This window comes from Peromyscus leucopus, chromosome 8b (genome assembly GCF_004664715.2).
Source record: "Peromyscus leucopus breed LL Stock chromosome 8b, UCI_PerLeu_2.1, whole genome shotgun sequence".
Taxonomy (NCBI): Eukaryota; Metazoa; Chordata; class Mammalia; order Rodentia; family Cricetidae; genus Peromyscus; species Peromyscus leucopus.
The window spans coordinates 40501904-40523972 of NC_051086.1; the positions used below are offsets into that span (position 1 = coordinate 40501904).

The following is a 22069-nucleotide window of genomic DNA, read 5'->3' on the forward strand; positions in this document are numbered from 1 at the left end:
AAGGCCTGCAGTCTTAAGGTTCTCAGATTTCTAGACCCAGTCCCAGAACCTCTCCCATTCCAGCTAATCTTGTCTTCTTCACTACCTCGTGTAGTAACTACCAGCCAGCATTTGTTTCTGGTGCTTACTGTGCCTTTCCCGACCTTACAGTATAAATTCCGGGAGGACAGGTGCGTGTTAGCCTGGTTTATTGGCAGACCTTTCTAAGAAGTCTGCTGGCCCCCGGAGCACGAAGTCAGTAAATATTTATCGAACCGAATGACAGTGAAATTTGAAACCACCTGGAATAAATGGTTCCTTCATTTTACAACAGAGCCACTGAGAGCTGGGAAGTGGACCTGATCGGATATCCTAAACTGCAAAGGGGTCAGGGTTAGGATACAAATCTCAAAGCTCTCGGCGTCCCCCATTTGTCAGTTCAACTCCACCCTAAACAAATTTTCAGAAAGAAAAAAACACAAGCTACTTGAAAGAAAAGCCATTTCCTGCTCATAAAACACGGTGATTCGGGGGCCTGGATAGGGTGGGCACTACTGGGAATTCTGTTCTCTTTCGAGGTGCTCGCCGCCTCTAAGGGGTAAGAGCTCACTTGGACCCACTGCGGGTGCCCTGGCCAGGCAGCGGCTGGGCCAAGGTCACCAGAATGGGGCCAGGAGCTATGCACAGGGGGCAGTCAAAGAACTCCTTGGCAGCATCTGCCAAGTCAGGGCCGACGCAAACCTCTTCCCCGGAGCCCTGCAAACCCACATCGCCAGCGTTAGCAGGCCGGCTGGCCGCGTGGCCAGGCCCCATGTGCTCCACCTGCGGCGGCTCTTGGGCGCTGGCCCTTTAAGGTTCCTCCCCCCACCCCCGCCCTCCCGAGTTGCATCAGGCACGTGCTCGCCCCCGTCCGCTGGCTGCGCCGCAGGAATGGCCGCCGGGGGGGCGGGGACGGGGCGGGGTCTTGCGCCGTGCGCGCGCCCGCCCGCCGCCGCGCCGTCCCCGCCCCTCGCGCGCGCCGCGTCTCGAGGCGCGCGCCCGCCCGCCGCCCGCCGCGGATCGCGTGGTCTGGCTCGGCTCTCCGCGCCGCTCCCCCCCCGGGCCGTCCGCACCGCTGCAGCCCCCCGAGCCGCCCCGGGCCGGGGGCGGGGGGACGCAGGCCGGGGACTCAGGCCGCCAGGCCGGCCAGGCGCGCCGGAGCCTTCTGCCCGGCGCGCCGCTCCGCGTCCGCCCGCCCGCGCCGCCCCGCGTCCGCGCGGCCCGGGCCCCGGCGCCCCGCCAGCGGCCTCGAGCGGGGCCCGCGGCGCGCCCCGGCCGCTCCGCGCAGATGGCCACTCAAGTGGAGCCGCTGCTGCCGGCGGGTGCCGCGCTGCTGCAGGCCGACGAGCACGGCCTGGCGAGGAAGAAGCCCGCGCCTGACGCCCAGGCCGAGCCGGGCCCGGGCGACGGCGGCGGCGAGCCGGACGGCAGCACCCGCAGGCCAAGGCCCGCCTGCGCCAGGCCCAGCCGCGACGGCGCGGAGCGCGAGAGCCCGCGGCCACCCGCAGCCGCCGAAGCCCCAGTGGGAAGCGACGGCGAGGACGGCGGCCGGCGTGACTTCGTGGAGGCGCCGCCGCCCAAGGTGAACCCGTGGACGAAGCACGCGCCGCCGCCGGCCGCGGTGAACGGACAGCCGCCTCCAGGTGGGTCTGCTCGGCGCGGCATTGGCCCGCGCGGTGACGCGGGCGTTTCCCTCCGAGCGGGGCTGCCGGGGCAGCAGCGGTTGGTGGCAACGGCGCGCCTCGGGCCTTGCTGGCCGGACCGGGCCGGGCGGGGCCGCTCGGTGTGCGCTCCGTGTGCCCTGTGTTCCCTATGTTCCCTGTGCGTGCTGGCGCCCCGGGAGTGCGTGTTCGGTGAACATGTGTCACGGCTCTGAGCGGGGCCTGGCTTTGAACTTAGCAACTTTGCGCCTCGGGGAGCCTGGTGAGGCGTGGGGAGTGCGGGCTCCGGCGTGCTTCGGAGCCGGTGGCGGCCTGCGGCGACGCGAGGGGCGTGTGTGGCGGCGAAGGAGTGGCCGGGCCGGTGCGGGGCGGGCGGGTGACAGTTGGGCGCCATGCGCCGCGCCGGGGCTGTTCGCTGCGCTTGCCGGCCTGGGCTGCGCGCGGGGCTCCCCTCCCCCTCCGAGTCCGGACAGGAGGTGACTAGGGAATCCCGACCAAGTGCGATCGGCTTGGTCAACGAGGGGCACACGGCTCGGGGACAAGGCTGTGTGTGTCTTGGGGGGGTACACAGGGCTTCCGCCTGTGTGTTCCCTGGTGTCTTGTAGTGAGCGTGGCCCTGGAGTTTCACCGTCGGGAGTCCCAGTGCTTTTATTTATTTATTTTTAAAACTCCCTTGAACCGTGGGCACCGAGAAGTCAGAGCTAGCCGCTTTCAGGTTCCAGAGTGCAGGGAAAGTGCAGGCCCAGCCCTGGAGGAACCCGGCACAGCCCATCCTCAGCAGCATGTTGGTTGCCCTTTCGATTTCTCTTAGGGTTGCTTCATTAGGAGGAGGGCACATGGGGTGGGGGGGTGTGCTGTAGTACCAATGTTCTCTTCCTCTCCTTCCCTTCCAGAATCCTCTTATGCAAGGGGCAGTGCTGAAACCTCCATTTTCTCTCAGATCCTCGCTCTCCACCCACAGAGTGGGGGAAACAACTTTAAGACGCTCTTTGGTCCTGCCCCTCTTTAAACCCAGAGGTATAATCATCCTCCGAGCCGCGCTCCTCAGAAGTTTAAATGAGGCTGTTCACTCAGGCCGCCGCGCTTAGCTACTGGTGAACCTGCCTTGTGGGTTTTAAATCAGCTGTGACATCAGGCAGGATTGGGTGCCTGAGCTGGCATTTTGTGTAAAGCCAAGGGCCCTTGATAGCTTGCGTCACTGGGGTTATTGATCGTGGGAAGAAGACAGCTTGGCTGGCATCTCAACTTTCCCTCCGGATAAAGCCAGACACGATTTAAGTGACCAAAGAACAAGTTCTAGGTAGGGTAGATATGTTCTGTTCCTTTTTTTTGTTTTTTTTTTTTTTTTTTTTTTTTTTTTTTTTGCGGGGGGTTGGTTTTTGAGACAGGGTTCCACTTAGTAGTCTGTTCTGGAACTTGCTCTGTAGACCAGGCTGGCCTTGAACTTATAGAGATCGTTTGCTTTTGCCTCGGAAGTGCTGGAATTAAAGGCGTGCACCACCATCACCGCCGGCCTGTCCTGTTTTTTGTGTGTGTGTGTGTGTGTGTGTGTGTGTGTGTGTGTGTGTGTGTGTGTGTGTTTTGGGGGGGGGTGTGGATCATAAAACAGAGTGGCTACCAGTTGGTTTAGAATCTTTGGAGTAGTCTTTTGGCAGACTACCGGAATTAATCCAGTAGCTTTTGCGTTTAAGCTTGTTAAGGCCTTGGTGCTTTGTAGAGTGAATTCTGTGATTGGGTTGTCTGTCTGGTAAGGTTTGGTTGTGGCCTTATCTCACAGCCAGTGGGATCTGTAGGTCCTTTCTCAGCCCTGGTTTATTTGCAGAGTGGATGTGTTTATATTGACACTTGTGGAGTGGCTGTGTGGTCTTGGAAGTTTCGTGTTCTGTGATGCATATGTTTTTTGGAGTCTACAGAAGTGAGTGTCTCATAAGCAAGCTAAGCTTTCCAAAGCTTGCTGCAAATGCCTATTTTTAGCCTCTTTTTGGCTCTGATGGCTGCTGTTTTAGTTTTTAAGGGACACAAGTCGTAACTAGTAATAAAATGTTTTACCATCTCTTTCCTCCCATGTGGAGTTCTCAATCTAGTTTAAACTCCAAAGGTTTGTATTTTTTTTGGAGGGTTAGTGGGTGGGTGACGGCATGGTCTTAATGTAGCACAGGGTGGCCTGCAACTTATTTAATCAAGAGAGGTCCTGACCTTATTCTCCTGCCTCTGCTTTCCCAGTGATGAGATTACAGGAATATAATGCCATACCTGGTTTTAGGTTTATAGTTTTTGAGATTGGGTTTCTCTGTAACTGCCTTGACTATCCTGAGATTCACTCTGTAGACCAAGTTGCTCTTGAACTCACAGAAATCTGCCTGCCTCTGCCTCCTGAGTACTGGGATTGAAGGCTTGAGCAACCAAGCTCAGCAGGTTTATAATTTTAAATGCTGAGATTTGTCCTTTTGGACACCCTCCCCAACAGTTCCCTAATTCAAGCCTCACCCCCCTCTGAATCTATAGAGTGCCTGTGTGGAAATAGATACATAGGTTCCAGGTTTAGATGGGTGCACAATGCTATCTATACCACTTGATAGCAGAGTCTGTCACCTTCCTCATTTGTACAACACGGATTAATTTATGATTTGCCTGCCTCAAAAGATAGTAGTGAGCATTCACTGTCATAACTGACACCTGTGCGTGATTTAGTTTAGTGCAGTGGTTCTCAGCCTTGCTAATGCTGTGACCCTTTAATATACAGCTCCTCATGTTATGGTAGCCCCCAACCGTAACATTATTTTTGTTGTTACTCCATAACTGTAATTTTACTACTGTTATGAATTGCAGTGTAAATACCTGTGTTTTCCAGTGGTCTGAAGTGACCCCTGTGAATAGATCCTTCACTCCTCAAAGGAGTCATGACCCACAGATTGAGAACCACTGGTTTAGTGCCTGGGAGATTATGGGACCTCAGGGACTTTTATCTGAATCTCCATTTTTTATTTTATTTTATTTTTTTACTTGTGAAAAGAAAGCAGTCAAAGAATGTACATGTTTTGTTTTTGTGTATAGCTCAGCATCCCCACAAGAAACACGGATTGCTTTAAAGTTTACCTTTGAACTGGGCATGGTGGTTCACACCTATCAACCCAAGGGAGGTTGAGGCAGAAGGATGACTGAGAGTTCAGGGCAAGCTACTGGAGACACTACCTTTAAAAAAAAAAAAAAAGAACTTTTGACTCTGTGAGTTGATAAATAAAAATCCACAAAAATTTACCTTTGCTTGTTTTGGGATACAAAGCATATGTATGGACAGCTTTTTTTTTTTTTTTAAACATTTGTTTTGTGTGATGGGGTGCTGGTGAATGAAGGTCAGAGGACATATTACAGGAGTCTGTCCTCTCCTTCCACCGTATATGGGTCCCGAGGACTGAATTCAGATTGTCCTCCTAGGTTGCAAGTGTTTTTATCTGCTTAATCATTTTGCCAGGCCATGGAATAGACCTCCCTTCCCCATTTCTCTGTGTAACAACCCTGGCTGTCCTGGAACTTGCTTTGTAGACCAGGCTGGCCTCAGCTTGGAGACCTGTCTACCTCTGCCTTCCAGAGTGCTGGGATTAAAGGGGTGTCCCCCTACACCCGACTGGTCATGAGAGTCTTATAGGTTGGTCAGTCACTCAAAGAAATGACTACTTTTTTTGTTTTTCAAGATAGGGTTTCTCTGTGTAGCCCTGGCTGTCCTGGTACTTGCTCTGTAGACCAGGCTGGCCTTGAACTCACATCCTACTTCCTCTGCCTCTGGAGTGCTGGGATTAAAGGCACCTGACTCCAAATCAAGTTTTAATTTGCCTCAAATTTTAGTTAATTTGCATCTCCAAGACTCTGGAGAGACCTCACGCACACACACGCTCCCGAATACAGCAAGCAGCCTGTGTAAGCTTGTTGTGGATCTGCCTCTCACTGGGTATACTGAGAAAGCTTGTGCCTGAGCTAGGGATAGAGTCTGAGACTTAGGTGCCTCATTTGTGTTTGTATGAGTCTCCTTGATGATTGCTGATGATTGCAGAGTCAGGGTTACAAAGCCAGCTAACTCCTGGTGTCCTGGGACCCTGTCCTGCCCCTGCTGCTAAACTAGGTAGGGCCTCACAGCATCATTTAAATCTTTAGACTTCTGGCTCTGGAAACTGGGTTTACACTTCTGGTTTTCTGCTAAGTTTCTAACTTGCTGTGTAATCTTGGAATTGTGCACCTCCCTGAGTCACTGTTAGTTTACTCCTGTAAAGGAGAGTAATGGTAGTGGTTTTGGAGAGTTGTAAGAATTGAAGGTGGTAAATGTTTACCAAGTCCATAGCACAAGTGCCAGACACAGTGGGAACCCCCAAGTGTTGCTATAGTAAACACTGTTTAAAATTATTTTTTGGGGCCAGTGAAATGGCTCAGCAGATAAAGGCACCTGGCACCTTCTACTAATTCTGATCACTTGTTGGATCCTCGGGACCCACATGGTTGATACCTGCAAGTTGTATTCTGACCACACATAATATATTTGTGATAGTTATCATGTACTAATCCTGCTCTTGGTTGAGCTCCAGTCACACAGCCTGTGGTCTCTCTGCCTTGTTACTTTATCTGCAGTGTATTAGATTAGGCCTAAAATTTTTTTTGTTTTGTTTTATTTATTTATTTATTTATTTTATTTTAAAGATTTACGTATTTATTTATTGTGTATACAGTGCTCTGCCTGTATGTCTGCCTGCAGGCCAGAAGAGGGCACCGGATCTCATTACAGATCACTGGAAGAAACCAGTGCTTTTTTTTTTTTCCCCATTTATCTTTTTATTGTTTGAGAACCTCAGACAAGCATGTAACATTTTTTTTATATTTAAAAACATTGATTTATTGTGTGTGTGCTTTGTCTGTATGTATGCAGGAGCACTACCTGAGTAGGCCAGAAGAATAATCAATCCCCTGGATCTAGAGTTACAGATGGTTGTGAACTGCCATGATTGGGTGCTGGGAACCAAAGCCCTGTCCTCTTCAAGAGCAGCAAGTGCTCTTAACTGCTAGGCCATCCCTCTGGCCCAATTATTATTACTGCTATTTTTTTTTGTTTTGGTTTTTTGTTTTGTTTTGGTTTTTAAGAGTTTTCATTTGTGTATATGTGTTTACGTAATGTTATAATCTTTGAGACATATTGGAGTGTCTTTATTTCTAGTCAGGACCAGAGAGAGAACTCAGATTCTATTCTGACCCCGGGAAGTAGCTTAACCTCCTTGGGCCTTGACTAGTCTGATACCTCCATCTTCCTTCTGTTCACATATTTTGGATCTTGGGAAAGAGCAGCTGTATTTCTCCCTACACCTGTGTGTGTTGATGGGCGATGATGGGAGGTTGTGTCTAAAGGTGATTGTGAAGGACTGTCTTTCCTCAGCCAGTGCTCTTAACTGCTGAGCCATCTCTCCAGCCCCAGGCCTAAATGTTTTAAGGTTCTAGTGTTAAAACTGTTCTCGCTACTAGAACCCCAAACTCATTTCCCACCAAAGCTAAATTGAAGCAGAGCTTTTAGTGCATGTTTCCTCAAATTAGCCTATGTGGTGGGGAATTCATGTCTTGACTCCAAAGCCCCGTGAAGGCTGGAAAGAGACACTTGGTTTCATGAACTGAGGTTGGTAGTTTGGGGAGGCATGTAGTGGAGTGGTTGGCCTTACTGTGTGGTGATAGAAAGCTCATAACAGCATGAGTGAAACACCTCCCACCCCAGTGCATAGAGAAAATAGGATGACCTTGAAATTCCCACCCTAACACCCATCTCCCAAGTGCTGGATTAAAGGTACATGTGACTACCTAGTTCAGTGTTTCCCGAGAAATTCTGTATAACATTTTTTTATCAATAAAGAAGAGGGCTTTGAGAAGGGAATGAATGTTAAAGATGAAAAGGTTGAAGTCCAGTCATGCATTGTTGTGAATCTTGTCTAGATCTTCATTTGAACAAACTGGGCCATGGGATGTTTTGAAGCAGGGTGTATGGTGGCTCATGTCTATGCTCCCATCACAGGGATACTGAGGCATGAAGAGAGTTCTAGGTCAGCTTGGGCTACTCAGTGAGATCTTGTCTCAAGCAAACAAACTCCCACACAAGTCCTTTTGATGACAAATGGGAGATGTGAGAATTTTAAGTTATGTTAGGTTATCCTAATTTGTTGAGGGCATATGGTCATTCCCTTGTTTTGAGTTGGTTGGTTATATGCTTTTGCAAATGAGTACCAAGAACAGTTTGAGTGAGGCTTAAAGGCCTTTCCTCCCTGGGTCATGTCACTTTTTCTTCTGAAGAAGGCACAGTTAGGATTCTTTGTCAGGAAGGGGAGCAGCTTTCCAACTACCTGTCCAACAGGGAGAGGTGATTGGGAGGTGGCTCTGACTTTTGGGGGTGGGATAGTCACAAGCCCTCTTGAACTTTGGACCTCCTGAGAGACTAAGTCTTTGCTGATTCCTGTCTGGGTCTGCAGTGAGTCCCAAACCAGAGTCAGCATTTTATGCTGTTACTCAGCATCCAGTCTTCTCTTCCCTGGGAAACAAGCAGAGAGAGGAGCAGTGCCCCAAACCACAAAGCCCTCTTAAAAATGGAGAGCTTGGCAGATGGGAGTGCCCCTGTTCACAAAAGTCCAAGAGGAGCTCGGAAGAGTAATTCATTAGGTGTTGGCTCTGCAAGAGTTGCAGTCAAGGCTCACAGACCTCTGTTGACTGGTCCACGGTGATCTCAGGGAAGTGATGAGAGTGGATGACCTGAACCTCCTGGAGCTGAGGTTTTGATAGCAGCTAATGCAGGCAGTGAGGTCAAGGGAGAAGCTGAAGGAGTTTAAATTAGAACCTGGCCTCAGAGTCCTCGGTACCTTCCTGGTCTTCTGCCGAGCCCCTTCACTCCTTATTCAGTGCTGCCTGGGTTCTGAGAATCAGGTCGATGGTACAGCATCCTGCACAGGCATAATTGCCTCACAGCCAGAAGATGCATTTCACATTCAGATATGTGTAGACTGAGGGCTTGCGGGAGGGGAGGAGGTATTCCTTGCCTTTCTTAAACAGGGGTGAGTAGCCAGAAGTTGGTTAGTTTTGAGATGGCCAGTCTCCTGTGGCTGGTGACCTGAGATGCCTCCCTGAGGGTTTTCCATGAAGTAGTCTTGATGTGACACACCTTTGTCTTTTGGCTGAATCTTTGGACCGACTGAACTCTAGATGTGGGAGAGGGCCTTTTTGATGAAATGTGTAAAGCTGGTCAGGTGTGATGAAATGTGTAAAGCTGGTCAGGTGGTGAAGGTCTTCGCCTTAGTCTGGGGTACTGTTCAATTAGCTGTTGACCACCAGAGTCTCCTGCATCCTACAGTAGCTAGGAGGCATAGTATTTCTGTTTGTTGGTTTGGTTTAAAGTAGTGACCATGTTGTCTCAGCAGGTGCTTTTACCCTAATACCCAGATGAAGAACAGACTCAAGAGATTGAACAACTCTCCTAAGTGTGCAGAGAAACTTGAGGCCATCCTGCACTCTGTTGTCTTTATCAAAGTACATCTAATTCACCAGTACAATCCTTTCGGATCTTAAAATTTGCTTCCAGATCTAGATGTTTCTTTCTACTCTGTTGAGTGTGTGAATTAGACATCATTTCTTACTTAGGTTGTCCCAGCAGACTCTTGAACTGCCCCCTGTTAACTCTTGCTTAGAACCTCGGTGGCTTTCTCAGAACAGGAGTCCTTAGCCCATCCTAAGATTTCCTGAGCTGGGTCCCCCAATCATTATGCACTCCACACCACTTTCTTCCTTCCCAGCAGTACTATAGTGTGTCTGACATGCTTCTGCTTTGGGCGTTTGTTTATGGAATGCTTTCTCTGGATTGTGGTAATGGTGAGGCCTTCCCAGACCACCCTGCATAGTCAAAAAACTCTGGCCCTCCATTGTATCTCATCCCCCTGACACTCTGCTGATCTTTGTTAGCTTTGTCTCCACTTGGTCAAGGTGTCCCCAGCGCTACAACCAAGGCTGACAGGTTGTAGTGGGCAGCTCAATGAACACACACTGCTGAGGAAGTAGATTGACAGCGTGCTTTGTGGGTTTGCTATGTGTGAAGTGCTGAGGGTACTATAGTGGATAGGAGGACATGTACCCTAAGTTCAGTGTAGGGAGAGTGTGTGTGGCACAGCAGGGACATCCAGTGCAGTGTAGCTCAGAGTTGCTGGGGAGCAGGGCTGAGCGGACATAACGTAGAAAGGGTGAGTGGGGTTGCTGAGAAGAGCCTGTGATCACTTCATTTTTGGTTGAGAGCAGGGTGGGGTTCAGGGAACTGAGTTCCTGTGGTTGGAGTGTAGCCATCTACTAGAAAGGTGGGCAGTCCTGCTTTATAGGAGTGCCAAGTGCCAATTTAAGTGAATGGTCATGGGGAGGGAGCCTTAGAGGATTTTGAGTGAAAAGTGATGTGGTGATGACCTCTCATATTAAGATAAATGGCTTGGATTTTCATGTCTGATCCTTTGGACTAGAATTCCCGATTACAAAAAGGAGCCCCCATGTTAAACTTCTCCTCGGCCACTCTGCAGCACAGCCCTGGACCGTTGCAGGTGCAGTTTCCTCCATGTCTGAAGTCAGCTGAATTAACACTTGTGCTTAGGAACAAGGAGTTTGCCTGGATCCCAGGCAGGCTACTAAACTAAGTGCCTTCCTGAGAAGGCTGGCCTAAGGAGGCAGGCTTTGTTCCCAGACCAGGCCCTAGTGGTCAGCTTTGCTCTGGTATCTGTGCTCTGGCATTTGGTTTTCCTCTTCCTCTTTGAAGAGAATAGGAATTATTAAAAGTGGGAGGGGGGCTGCAGCGATGGAACCCTCTTTCACAGGGTTCTTCACAGGTTGGGCTGCTGTGAGCACAGGATGGCGGTGGTAGAACAACTTAGATACGGGTGTTCGGGCCCGAGGGTCCATCCTTGGGCTGCCTGGGTTACTTTGGTCTGAGACAGGAAGAATATCTAGAGGAGGAGACTGTCCAGCTCTTGGTGGACATGGGAACAGAGTGAGGAAGGGACTGGGTACATATCCAGTCACCTACTTCCAGCTAGGTCTCCACTTCCTAAAACATTTCTAAGATCTCCTAAAATTATGCCACCAGCTGAGGACCAAGCCTTTAACATGTGAGCCTCTGGGGGACATTGCATATTCAAACTATAGCACCCACCTACTAGGACCACTTGATGGTGAGCTTAGGTGAGCTTGTATAAGTGCTCTGCAGGAACCTGGCTCAGAAACTCTTGAGGGCTTGAATTTGGCCTTTCATTTTGCTTAACAGAGGATATGTTGAAGCCATTCTTCCTCTTGGTCCAGCATCCTCTATCCCTTGATCCCTAGAATTTGGACCTGAGCATAAAAAGGAAGGTAGTTCACATCACCATCCTGTAGCTGGTTTTCCTGACCCTGCCCTTTGCTGGCTTATTACAGAGGCGGATTTAAGGACCTTGCAAGAAACCCAAATGTGGGTGGTGTCACTGTCTGTCTGTCTGTCTCTCTCTCTCTCTTTCTTTCTTTCTTTCTCTCGGTGTGGGTGCCTGCCTGCCTGTGATTGGAGGTCAGAGAACGACTTGCTGGAGTTGGTGCAGGTGCATGAGTGTCCCAGTGATCAAATTCAGTTCTCCTTTATGTGCTGAGCCAAATTGTGGCTCTTGGAATTTTTAGTGGAAGATGAGCCTGGATGCTTTGTGGTAAAATTGTCCATTTGGTGCTTTGGTGTCTTTCCACAGCTTTGAATTTGTTACAGAGAGCTCTCCTGTGTATGACACAAGGTCAGTTGGTATTAATGGCATAGCCTTGTTTTGGAGTTAAGTCTTATCATTTCAGTGACCTTATGGTTAAGTTTTGGTGCAGGCGTTGCAGGGAGCATTGGTGGATTTTGGCTTGGTCAGTTGGTAACTTTGAACAGTGTCCCCAAGTGAACATAGTTTGAATAGTTTAGACGGTGATTTTTTTTTTTTTTTTAGAAGAACCTGTAGCAACAAACTGGCAAAGTTCTAGTTTGTTGATTCAGAAAATTTTTAGACTCTGTTAGCTTCCAGCCCCCCCCCCCAACAATTAAATAGTAAGCAAGATAAATTTGCCATGGTGAGGCTTTTATTCTGAAAGAAGGAAGTCACAAGTGGGCTAGGTGTGGTGGTACACATCTTTAATTCTGGCTCTAGAGATGGAGGCAGAAGGATTGCCCTGAGCTTAAGGCCAGCCTGAGATACTGCAGCAAGAACCAGGCTAGCTGGGGCTAAAAAACAGCTGGGCATGATGGATGGCATTTGCCTCCTAGTCCATGGAAGGCAAAGGCAGGTGGATGGGTCTCTCCAAGTTTGATGTCAGCATGGTCTACATAGGGAGTTCTACGCCAGCCAGGAGCACATAGTGAGACTCTGTTTCAAAATACAAAAGCAAGTCACAAAGTGTCTGTCCACATCCTCATGCCTGGTCTTGCCTCCTGACAGGTTTCGATTGATTTGCTTTAAGAACATTTTAGAGGAACCATCCATATTTTAAAATTGGGGAAATTAGACTGGGTGTGGTGGCATACTCACCTTTAATCCCAGCCCCTGAGAGGCAGCGGTAGGTAGATTTCTGTGTGTTTGAGGCCAGCTTGGTGTACATAATGAGTTCTAGGATGGCCCACGGCTATGTGAAGAGACTGACCCTGTTTCAAAAGACCCACCTCAAAAAAAAGGAGCTTAGGGATTTCCAACTTTGCTTTAAACAACAATAACAAAGAAGACAGTGCATAAAGCTTTGCTGAATTGCACGAGAGCACTGAGTGAGGGCATGGTCTGGAGTCAGTGCGCTGTCACTGACAGCTGGCGGTCAAAGCACAGCCACCTCAGGACTACTAGCTAGTAGCTGTTTACTTGCAGGGCCTTGAATTTTCATCCTTCATCACAATGGCTTCCTTCCAGTGTGAGGCCTGTGGTCCCAGATACTGTGTTTCCTCATCAAAAGAGAAAGGACAGTATTCTGCCCAAGGTATAAGCCCAGAAATGGCCTTGGAGAACAGTTGAGAAGTGGTTGGATAGGACTGGAAAACCCTCCACAGAGAACTGCTTAATCTTCTCCTGAGGGAGAGGGAATGTGGGGAGGACATGATACCAAGAGCACTGGGGCCTGAGGCCCTGGAGCAAAGCTGAGGATGAGCTTGCCAAGGAAACTGTTGTGTTAGGCCCCAGCTAGCCTTTGCCCCTCCTGTGGACTAGGTATAAATAGCACCATTGGTTTCAGTCTTTTAAGGCCCCTTCTACCTCAGTCTCATCTTGTAGGTGTGAGGACGACTAAGCAGGTGTTAACTACCACAATGGAAAGGGGAAAGAAAGGAAGATCCCAGTGCAGTGTTGTCCTTCTGTTTGGTGAAGCGTTTCTCTCTGGACAGAGGCTTCTCCCAGACAGTGCTGTCCTGTGCTACACCCTGTAGGAGAGGGGAGGGGATCAGGTGGGGCATTGGAGGATCAACTGCTAGTCAGCTGTGCATCTCACTGAGGTACTTGGGCAGCTTTACTGAATTTCCCCACTTCCTTTCCTGCTTCCTGTGAATGGGTGTTGCTTAGCCACAAGCTCTGTCTAGGCTCTTTCCCATTAGGATTAATTTCACTATATCAGTTGAGTCAGAAGTTAAGACTGATCGTTGAGATCTCATTCAGAGAATCTCCTACTCAGATCAGACCAGCTTTCTTCCAAAAGCTAGGCTAAGGCAATAGTACTTTAGGTATGTGGCATTGTGCTCTAGGCTTCTGGCTCATGCTGGAGTAGGATTGGTTGTCATAGGTGGTGAGTACTTAGTAGCATGCAGACAGTGGTAGGCACTTCTTGGGAACATGAGGATTCCTACATTTTGTGTGTGGTTAGATTGGGTCATTTCTGAGATATATTTCTTCTGCTCTGAACATGTACAACCTAGGGCTGGTAGAATCTGGGGTCTAAGTGTCAGCCAGCTGAGCAGAACAGAGGTGGACTAGTACATTGCTCAGATTTATCCAAACAGATCCCATGGCTTGAACCTGACTTTTGTGTGACAGGAACTACTTGGCTCTCAACAGCTTGAAAAATCACACAGTCAGCCATTGGTTTGAACAGCCTACTAAGAGTTGGGCCCTGGCAATTTTGCTGTGCACTAGAGAGAGTAGCCTGACCTTATTGTTTACATTCCCACAGGGAAGCAGTGAACTAACTACCAATTATCTGTTCCTGCCTAACAAATCACCTCCCAAAATAGCAGCTGAAAGAAACAGCCATCTTGAGGGCTTGTGTGCAGTCCTGTTATCCCAGCTACTTTGGAGGCAATTTCCTAGAGAAGTACTGGGCAGTGTCTAGGGGCACCATTGTTAAGGTGTTGGCATGATCAGAGTGATCATTCTAGCCTGAGAAACTGCAGACACTTGGTATCCTCCAAGGATAGAGATGGAGGATGAGGAGGGCTCAGATATTTAGGGAATTATTCTGTGTGGAAGCTGGAGAGCAATGACACTGGAGTATATATGCTTTAAGATTCCTCAGATTCATCCCAGCGCTTGGGAGGCAGAGGCAGGTGGATCTCTGTGAGTGCAAGATGAGGTCAGCCTGGTCTACAGAGTGAGTTAGGACAGCCAGGGCTACCCAGAGAAACCCTGTCTTGAAAACAACAACAAAAATATTGAAAGATTCCTCAGGTTTGTGGAGAAAGGTGTGGGGAGCAAGGTGGAAGCAGAAATGCCTGCAGGAAACTCAGGCAAGTCTGCAGTAGACCTTCATGAAGGGAATGATGCCAGAGCTACTTGTTGGAGATTCTTGTTCCACAGATACATTAGGATACTTAGTAGCATGTATGATCCAGAAATGACTGAGCCAGAATTACAAGATGGTAAGGGTTAAAAGTTGTTTTTCAATGTGTTGTTTCTTAGGGAATTTAAATAGTCCAGAAGGTTGTTTTGTTTGATCTAAAACAGGACTTGAGTCATGGTATTCAAGTGAGATCTCAATAAAAATTTTTTCCTTTGCCTTCTGTCAGAGCAGAATGTAGGCAAAGTCTTTGTTTATACCTGCAAGTCTGCTTTCCTAGGAAATGTGTGGGCTGCAGAGAGGGCTCAACTAGTTAATAGCACTGGCTGTTCTTTCAGAGTACTTGAGTTCTTTTCCCAGAACCCATGACCACCTGTAATTCTACCCTCCTGGTCTCGGGGGGTACTGCATTCACGAGTACGTACACACACACACACACACACACACACACACACACACACACACACACAGAGAGAGAGAGAGAGAGAGAGAGAGAGAGAGAGAGAGAGAGAGAGAGAGATTTAAAAAAATGTTTTGTTTTTTGAGACAGGCTTTCTCTGCATAGTCCTAGCTGTCTTGGAACTCCACTCTGTAGATCGGGCTGGCTTCAGAATTCAGAGACCCACCACTACCTGGCCCTGCAGGAGATCTGTGGCTACAGTCTTTGGCTTCAGCTGCTCCAGTGTCTGACTGAGTGGGACCAGTGAAGCTCCGTGCTCTGGGGTTGGTAGATGACATAGAACACTAGGCAGCTGGAAGATGGAGAGTCTGTCCTCTTGCCTTCCTTTCTGGAGATACTGTGAGTAACCTTTATCAGAGGGATGTTGTCATCCCAGCACTGGGGAAGCCGAGAGAAGGAAAGAAGCCCAAGGCCAGCCTTTGCTGCACAGCAGATTTGGAGGCCAATTTAACCTACATGAGATGTCCTCAAAAGACTAAAAAGGAAAACAGTAGAAACTTTATGAGACTGTGATGATTAGGTTGTGAGTCAGGTTTTCTTTTCTTTTCTTTTTTTTTTCAAGACAGGGTTTCTCTGTAGTCCTGGATGTCCTGGAACTCTCTCTGTAGACTAGATTGGCCTTGAACTCACAGGGCTGGGATTAAAGGGCCCTCCCAAGGGTGGGTGTGGGCCACCACCACCTGGCCAGGTTTTCTTTTCTTTCTTTCTTTTTTTTAAAAATATATAGCTTATTTTTATTTCATGTTCATTGATGTTTTACCAACATGTATGTCTGTGTGAGAGTGTCAGAAGCCCTGGAAGGGGAGTTATAGGTAGGTGTGAGCTGCCATGTGGCTGCTGAGAATTTAACCTTGATCCTCTGGAAGAGCAGCCAGTGCTCTTAACCACTGAACCACCTCTCCACCCTCCCTCTTTCTTTCTTTCTTTCTTTCTTTCTTTCTTTCTTTCTTTCTTTCTTTCTTTCTTTCTTTCTCTTTCTCTCTCTCTCTCTCTCTCTCTCTCTCTTTCTTTCTTTCTTTCTTTCTTTCTTATTTCATATGCATGGGTGTTTTTACCTGCATGTGTGTCTGTATGAGGGTGTCAGATCCCCTGGAACTAGAACTACTGACAGTTGTGAGCTGCCATGTGGTTGCTGGGGATTGAACCCAGGTCCTCTGGAAGAGCAGCCAGTGACTATTCTTTTTTTTGGTTTTTCGAGACAGGGTTTCTCTGTGTAGATTTGCGCCTTTTCCTGGAACTCACTTGGTAGCCCAGGCTGGCCTCGAACTCACAGAGATCCGCCTGGCGTGCGCCACCACCGCCCGGCTGCCAGTGACTATTCTTAACCACTGAGCCATCTCCCCAACCCCCTTTCTTTCTTTCTGATTTTTTTTTTTTAAACCAACTCACTGTTTCCCTGTGGAATGCTGTTTCTTACTTCCTCTGAACATCTCAAGTGCCTAGGGGCTGAACTAATCATGCCATGTCACTCAGACAAAAGGGGTATTGGGTTTTTTGGTTCCAGATCTCTTGAGGTGGTATCTGCTTGCCTTTCCAAGCTCCTGCTGGGTGGAGTTGGAATAAGATGTGAATGGATGGGTTGGGGATTTAGTTCAGTGGTAGGGCAAGGCCCTGGGTTCGGTCCCCAGCTCCAGGAAAAAAAAAAAGATGTGAATGGTTAGCATGAGGCACCAGAAGTAGCAGGGCAAAGAATTGCAAATCCTGGATAAGTTACAGAAGAATCATGACCCTGAGTCTTTAAAAAAAAATGTGTGTGTTCCTGCAGAGGCCAAAAGTATCACTATCTGGGGATGGTGTTACAGGCATTTGTGAGCCGCCTGATGTGAATGCTGGGGATCTAATGCAGGTCTCAAACTCAGGTCCTCTTGAAGAGCAATACAGATTCTTAACTGCTGAGCCATCTCTCCAGCCCCAATGACCCTGGGTCTTAATAGTTTTCTATTCCTCTCAGGACAGAGACTGCTGTGTCAGCAACTGCTGTGGGTTGTTAGTGCTACAGTGCAGTCCTGGCTGTCATGGAACTCACTATGTAGGCCAGACTGGCTTGGAACTCTGCCTCCCATGTGCCAGGATTAAAGGCATATGCTGCCATGCTGGACCTTGCTGTGAGTTTTGACCAACTGGATAAGACTTCATTAGTAGGTTCAGAGCAGGCTGAGATGAAAGCATAGAGAAGTCAGTTCTGACTTTGGCCTTCTTTTCTCATCTTTTCTCACAGTGGGTGTTGTGTACAGTACTTAGCCAAGCTGCTGTGCCTCTCTCAGTTTGCCATAGAGAGTCTGGTTAAAGTTTCATGGTACTCTTACTTCTTACACGCTTGTCAGAGCTCTGAACCTCTACCCATTCATTATCGCCATTCATTTTTTACCACAGTCATGTGGGGCCTAGTTCTGAGCATGATCTTTATTTTATAAGAAAACAGGGGACTTGTAAGATGGCTCGGTAGTTAAGAGCACTGGCTGCTTTTCCAGAGGACTTGGGTTCATTTCCCAGCACTCACATGGTAGTTCACAACTGTCTGTAACTGTCAGGTTCTAGGGGACCTGACACCTTCATACAGACATACATGCAAGCAAAATACCAATGCACATAAGCTTAAGGCCGTGCAGTAGTGAGTAGTTGAGATTTGCCTGTAACGCATTTACTCCAAAAATCAATGTCTTACCTGTTGCCTAGCCTGCATTCTCTCTAAGAGAATGTGTGTGTTTACATATTATGTACATACATATGCATATATATCTATAAAACTTGAGCTGTTTCTGGAAGGAGAGGACTTATACTTACTTACCTTCAAGCATCAGCCCAGAGGCCCCACTGCCCCTTTGGCAGGCTCAGCTCTCTGGGCATAAGACTAGTGGGTATGAGCCAAGTGTTGGGAACTTTGGATCCTGCCAGAGAGCCTTGGACCTTCTTCTTCCCAAGAGATGTTCTTTTTAGTTATGTCAGGGCCATACAGATCTTTTGGAAAGAGAGCTGCTGACCTTGGGGATTTTTCAGGTCTAGCCTAAAGGGTAGCAGGGTGGGCTGGCTCTCCACAGGCTTTGTGAGGTCCTTGGGCCACTAACTATTATGTGCTTAGCCTCTTAGCTTTTTGAAGTGGATTTGTTTGTTTGCTTTTCTGAGACAGGGTTTCTCTGTGTAGCTTTGGGATCCTGTCCTGAAACTCAATTTGTAGCCCAGGCTGGCCTTGAACTCAAAGAGATCTGCTTGCCTCTGCTTCCCAAGTGCTGGGACTAAAGGCATGCGCCGCCGCCGCCGCCGCCGCCGCCGCCGCCACCACCACCACCACCACCACCACCACTGCCAGGCAAAAATCTTTTTAGATTACTCAGGCAATAACAATTTATTATTTAAAAAAAAAGTCCAAATAGATTTTAGTAAAAGGAAGACTGTGGCATTGTGTCCCACCAGTGACCATGAGTGCTAGTAAGCACTAATAGGATTACATCTTTCTCTAAACCAGTACTGCGGCTAGAAGTGCAGTACAGTGAGCTGGGGATGTTACTCAGTTGGTAGCGTTTACTTAGCACGGATGAGGAAAGTTCTGGCTCCCAGCAGGCTTGGGAGAGGGAAGGCAGGAACTCTAGTCAGCAGCTAGACAGCTGCTGCTTGTGGCCCTCACTCTGCCTACCAGCTTTGGCTCCCTGAGCTCTGTGGGAGGTCACAGAGTCATGCTAAGAATTCACATGGGCATATGCCCCTGTCCTGGCTGAGAGAAGCCTGGTAGCACAGGCACACTTTACCTTCCCTATCATGTAGGACCAATGTTCTTTCTTCCATACCTGCTGCCTTCTCAGAGTTCTCATAGCCTAACATTTGGTTTTTTTTGAAAGTAGCTGTAGAAGAAATCAGTGGAGAGACCCTCATCTGGGTTTGTCCAGTAAGTGCCTCCAAACCTCCAGGACACCATTGGTAGATGCTGACCAGCAGTGCTAGAGTGGGTATATAGTAGACTCCCTCGAGGGCTGCCCAGCATTCATGTGGAAGGGCATCCTCTTGTTGTCAAGGTGCACAGAAGCCAGTTTTCCTTGTTGCTTTGTCCTCTCATTCCCAAAGTGAAACATTTTTGGGCTGCTTCCCAGGGCACTGTTTGCCTGCTGCTAGACAGCTACCCCTTTGAAGGAGGCAGCTAGTTTGCCCTTGTAGTGACTGTGACGTGTGTGCATGGATAGCATGCCATGGATAGTGGCAGTGAGCAGTGTAGATGCTGTTAGAGTTTTTCTGGGACTGCAGTGCTAAGTCAGGCTATCTGTTCTCTCCTGTTCTATTACTTGCCCCAAGGCAAATGTTGCTTAAGGTGGCAGTGGCCTAGCAGCTACACTGTCCTGGTAGCTGGAATAGGTGAGTAGAACAAACCAGTTCCAAAGCAGCTATCCGACCACCATCCAGGTCTCCTTCAGAGTACTTGGCTTGCATTTGTTCTTCCTGGCTTTCCTTCATTTCTTGGGGAGAGCCCAGGCTTAAGAGTTGTAAGTCTTGTTTTAGGGCAGAGTAGTCTCTGCATGGAGACACTGGTCCCATTGTCAGCCTTGTCAGCTCATACATACCAGATCCTGTTTGTAGTCCTTTCCCCAGCACATCATATGTACATGTAATTGAGAGAAGAGTGCTGTTCATGCATTGCTGACTGGAGTTGTAAGCACTCAGTTGGTGGCTGTTGCTCTTCTGCCTGTAACAGGCATAGATCCCAGACATTTTTAGCCTCTTGCTGCCTGAGATTCTGTAGAGCGATATTAGCCAGTAGCACGAGCCAGTCACAGGTAGGCTAAAGATTAAAGCCTCATATGCTGAGCACCAGGAGTGGGGATTGGCTGTTCACCATCGCTTCCCAGTGGCAGGATCCCAGGCCTGGGATCTCAAAATCAGTTTGCTGGCAACTGAACCCAGAGCCTTAGGAGTACTGGGTAAGTGCTTTATCACTGAGCCACATCCATGATCCAGTGCACCATTGAGACAAGTCAGCAAAGTCACATCTCAGTTCTGTGGAGTGGGAAGACAGCAGCTTATTCTAGTGGGACAGATGTAGTGGTTGTGGGTGAGGAAGTACTTAAGCACTGGTCATCAAGAGTAAGGAAAGGTAACTTATGCCCCATTCAGTTTTCCCCTGAGCCTGAGAGCAGGGTTGAAATGCATATCCTGGCTTTTCACCTTGTTTCCCCCTTCCAGCCTCCTCTTTGACATTTTGATCTGTGGGCTTTTTAGTGTCCGCACCCATTCAATTCTGCTTCTGGAAGCAAAATTCTCTGGGGCTTTGTGGTTTGTGCTCGAACCCAAGACCTTGCTGTTTAGTAGGCCATAGGGTATCATTGCCTTTGTGATAACAAGAGCTTTGACTCTCACCATCCCCTCAAACCCCCCCCCCCCACACACATACAGGTGAACTACTTTCAGAGAGCTAAATTTCTGTTGAGTAGCCTCATTTCCTGTAAGACTCGCAGGCATAGTAAAGTGTGGTGGTACACACTTTAATCCAGCATTCAGGAGGCAGAGGCAGGAGGGTCTTGGAGTTAGAGGTTCATCTGGTCTACATAGTGAGCTCTAGGATAGCCATAGCTGCTTTGAGAGACCCTGCCTCAAAACAAAACAAACAAAGTCTGCAGACTTGAGCTTTGAGTTCTTTGGGAGCATTAAAAACAAACAAACAAAAAACTCTAGCGCTGGGCGGCTGTGGTGCATGCCTTTGATCCCAGCACTTGGGAGGCAGAGCCAGGTGGATCTCTGTGAGTTCCACCTACAGAGAGAGATCCAGGACAGGCACCAAAACTACAGAAAATCCCTGTCTCAAAAAAACAAAAAGCAACACACACACACACACACACACACACACACACACACACACACACACACACACCTGGCTTTCATTTCCTGTGTTACTTATGTTTTCAGATCTTTGGAGTCACATACTTTTCTACTCTGTGCTCTTTGGCTTAAACTTAAATTCTTTTGGCTTTAGCTTTGAACCTCTTCTCTCTCCTCCTCCTCCTCCTCCTCCTCCTCCTCCTCCTCCTCCTTCTCCTTCCTCCTCCTCCTTCTTTTATAATCTATTTATTTCTATTTTATGTGCATTAGTGTTTTGCTTGCATGTAAGTGTGTGTGTGAGGTTGTCAGATCCCCTGGAACTGGAGTTACAGTTGTGAGCTGCCATGTGGGTGCTGGGGATTGAACCCAGGTCCTCTGGAAGAGCAGCCAGTGCTTTTAACCTCTGAGCCATTTCTCCAGCCCCTGAACGTCTTCTAAAACAAGGTCTTTTGCTGTGTGGATTGTAAAGGTAATGCATAAAGACTTACACCAGGAGGCTTGATTTCCCAGATAAGTGCTTAGTAAGCAGTAGTAGCCATTATTTTAAGGGACTTGGACACAGGACATTGGGTAAGGCAAATAGCAGATTTAGGAGGAAGAAAAGGTGGAAACTGGCTATAAGGATGACACAGATGGACAGTGACTTTTAGAGTTTTTGTTCTCCTGGCACAGCCGCAGTTGGGAGGTTGGTGTGAAGCTAAACATCAAGCCTAGCCCAGACCGACTCCCTGTGACCTCGTGTTTGCCACAACCTTCAGCTCCTCACCTCATCGTTCTTTATTCCTGGCTTGAAGTGCAGACTGGTTAGTAAACTTTTCTCTGGTTCTTTGCTCACATCATTAAAACTTCCTGATCCCTCTCCTAATTAGATGTGAACCCTCAGCAGGGCTGGAGGCCAGGCCCTTTTTCTGCGGCAGGGAATTTGTTAAAACTGGAGGTTCCAGCACTGCACACATTCCTAGGTAGATTTTTGGGATCTGGAGAGAACTTGTCCCTACCCCTATTTGATCTTAGACCACAGAAGTGCCATGTTACTGTATCTCTGGTCACGTTTCCACAGCTGTGAGGTGAGGATTTTTCACACAATTTCCTGCTCTGGAATCTAGTTGAGTAGTGAAGTGGGGAGGATTTGGGGCCTGTTTCTGTAACCGCTCCAACCATCTTTTTGTTTTGTTTGTTTTCTAGACAGGGTCTCTCTGTAGTCCTAGCTGTCTTGGAGCTCACTCTTGTCGACTAGGCTGTCCTCAAACTCACAGAGATCCGTCTGCCTCCCAAATGCTGGGATTAAAGGCACACAGCTCTACCATCTTATTAGTATTATTACCACTTTTAAAAGAAGTTCTTAATTCAC

General features: G+C 48.4%; 1 protein-coding gene across 2 annotated transcripts in view; it reads left to right on the forward strand.

Annotated features, from left to right (window-relative positions):
* The first annotated feature begins 1270 nt into the window (after positions 1–1270).
* Larp1 (La ribonucleoprotein 1, translational regulator) overlaps positions 1271–22069 on the forward strand; it is a 56421-nt gene continuing 35622 nt past the window's right edge. Inside the window, exon 1 of one of the 2 annotated variants that reach the window (XM_037201246.1) lies at positions 1271–1661. In XM_037201246.1, the coding sequence (XP_037057141.1) occupies positions 1307–1661 (355 nt within the window). In that variant the 5' untranslated portion in view covers positions 1271–1306. The remainder of the gene's footprint in view (positions 1662–22069) is intronic. The other variant, XM_028880057.2, reaches the window with a different exon arrangement.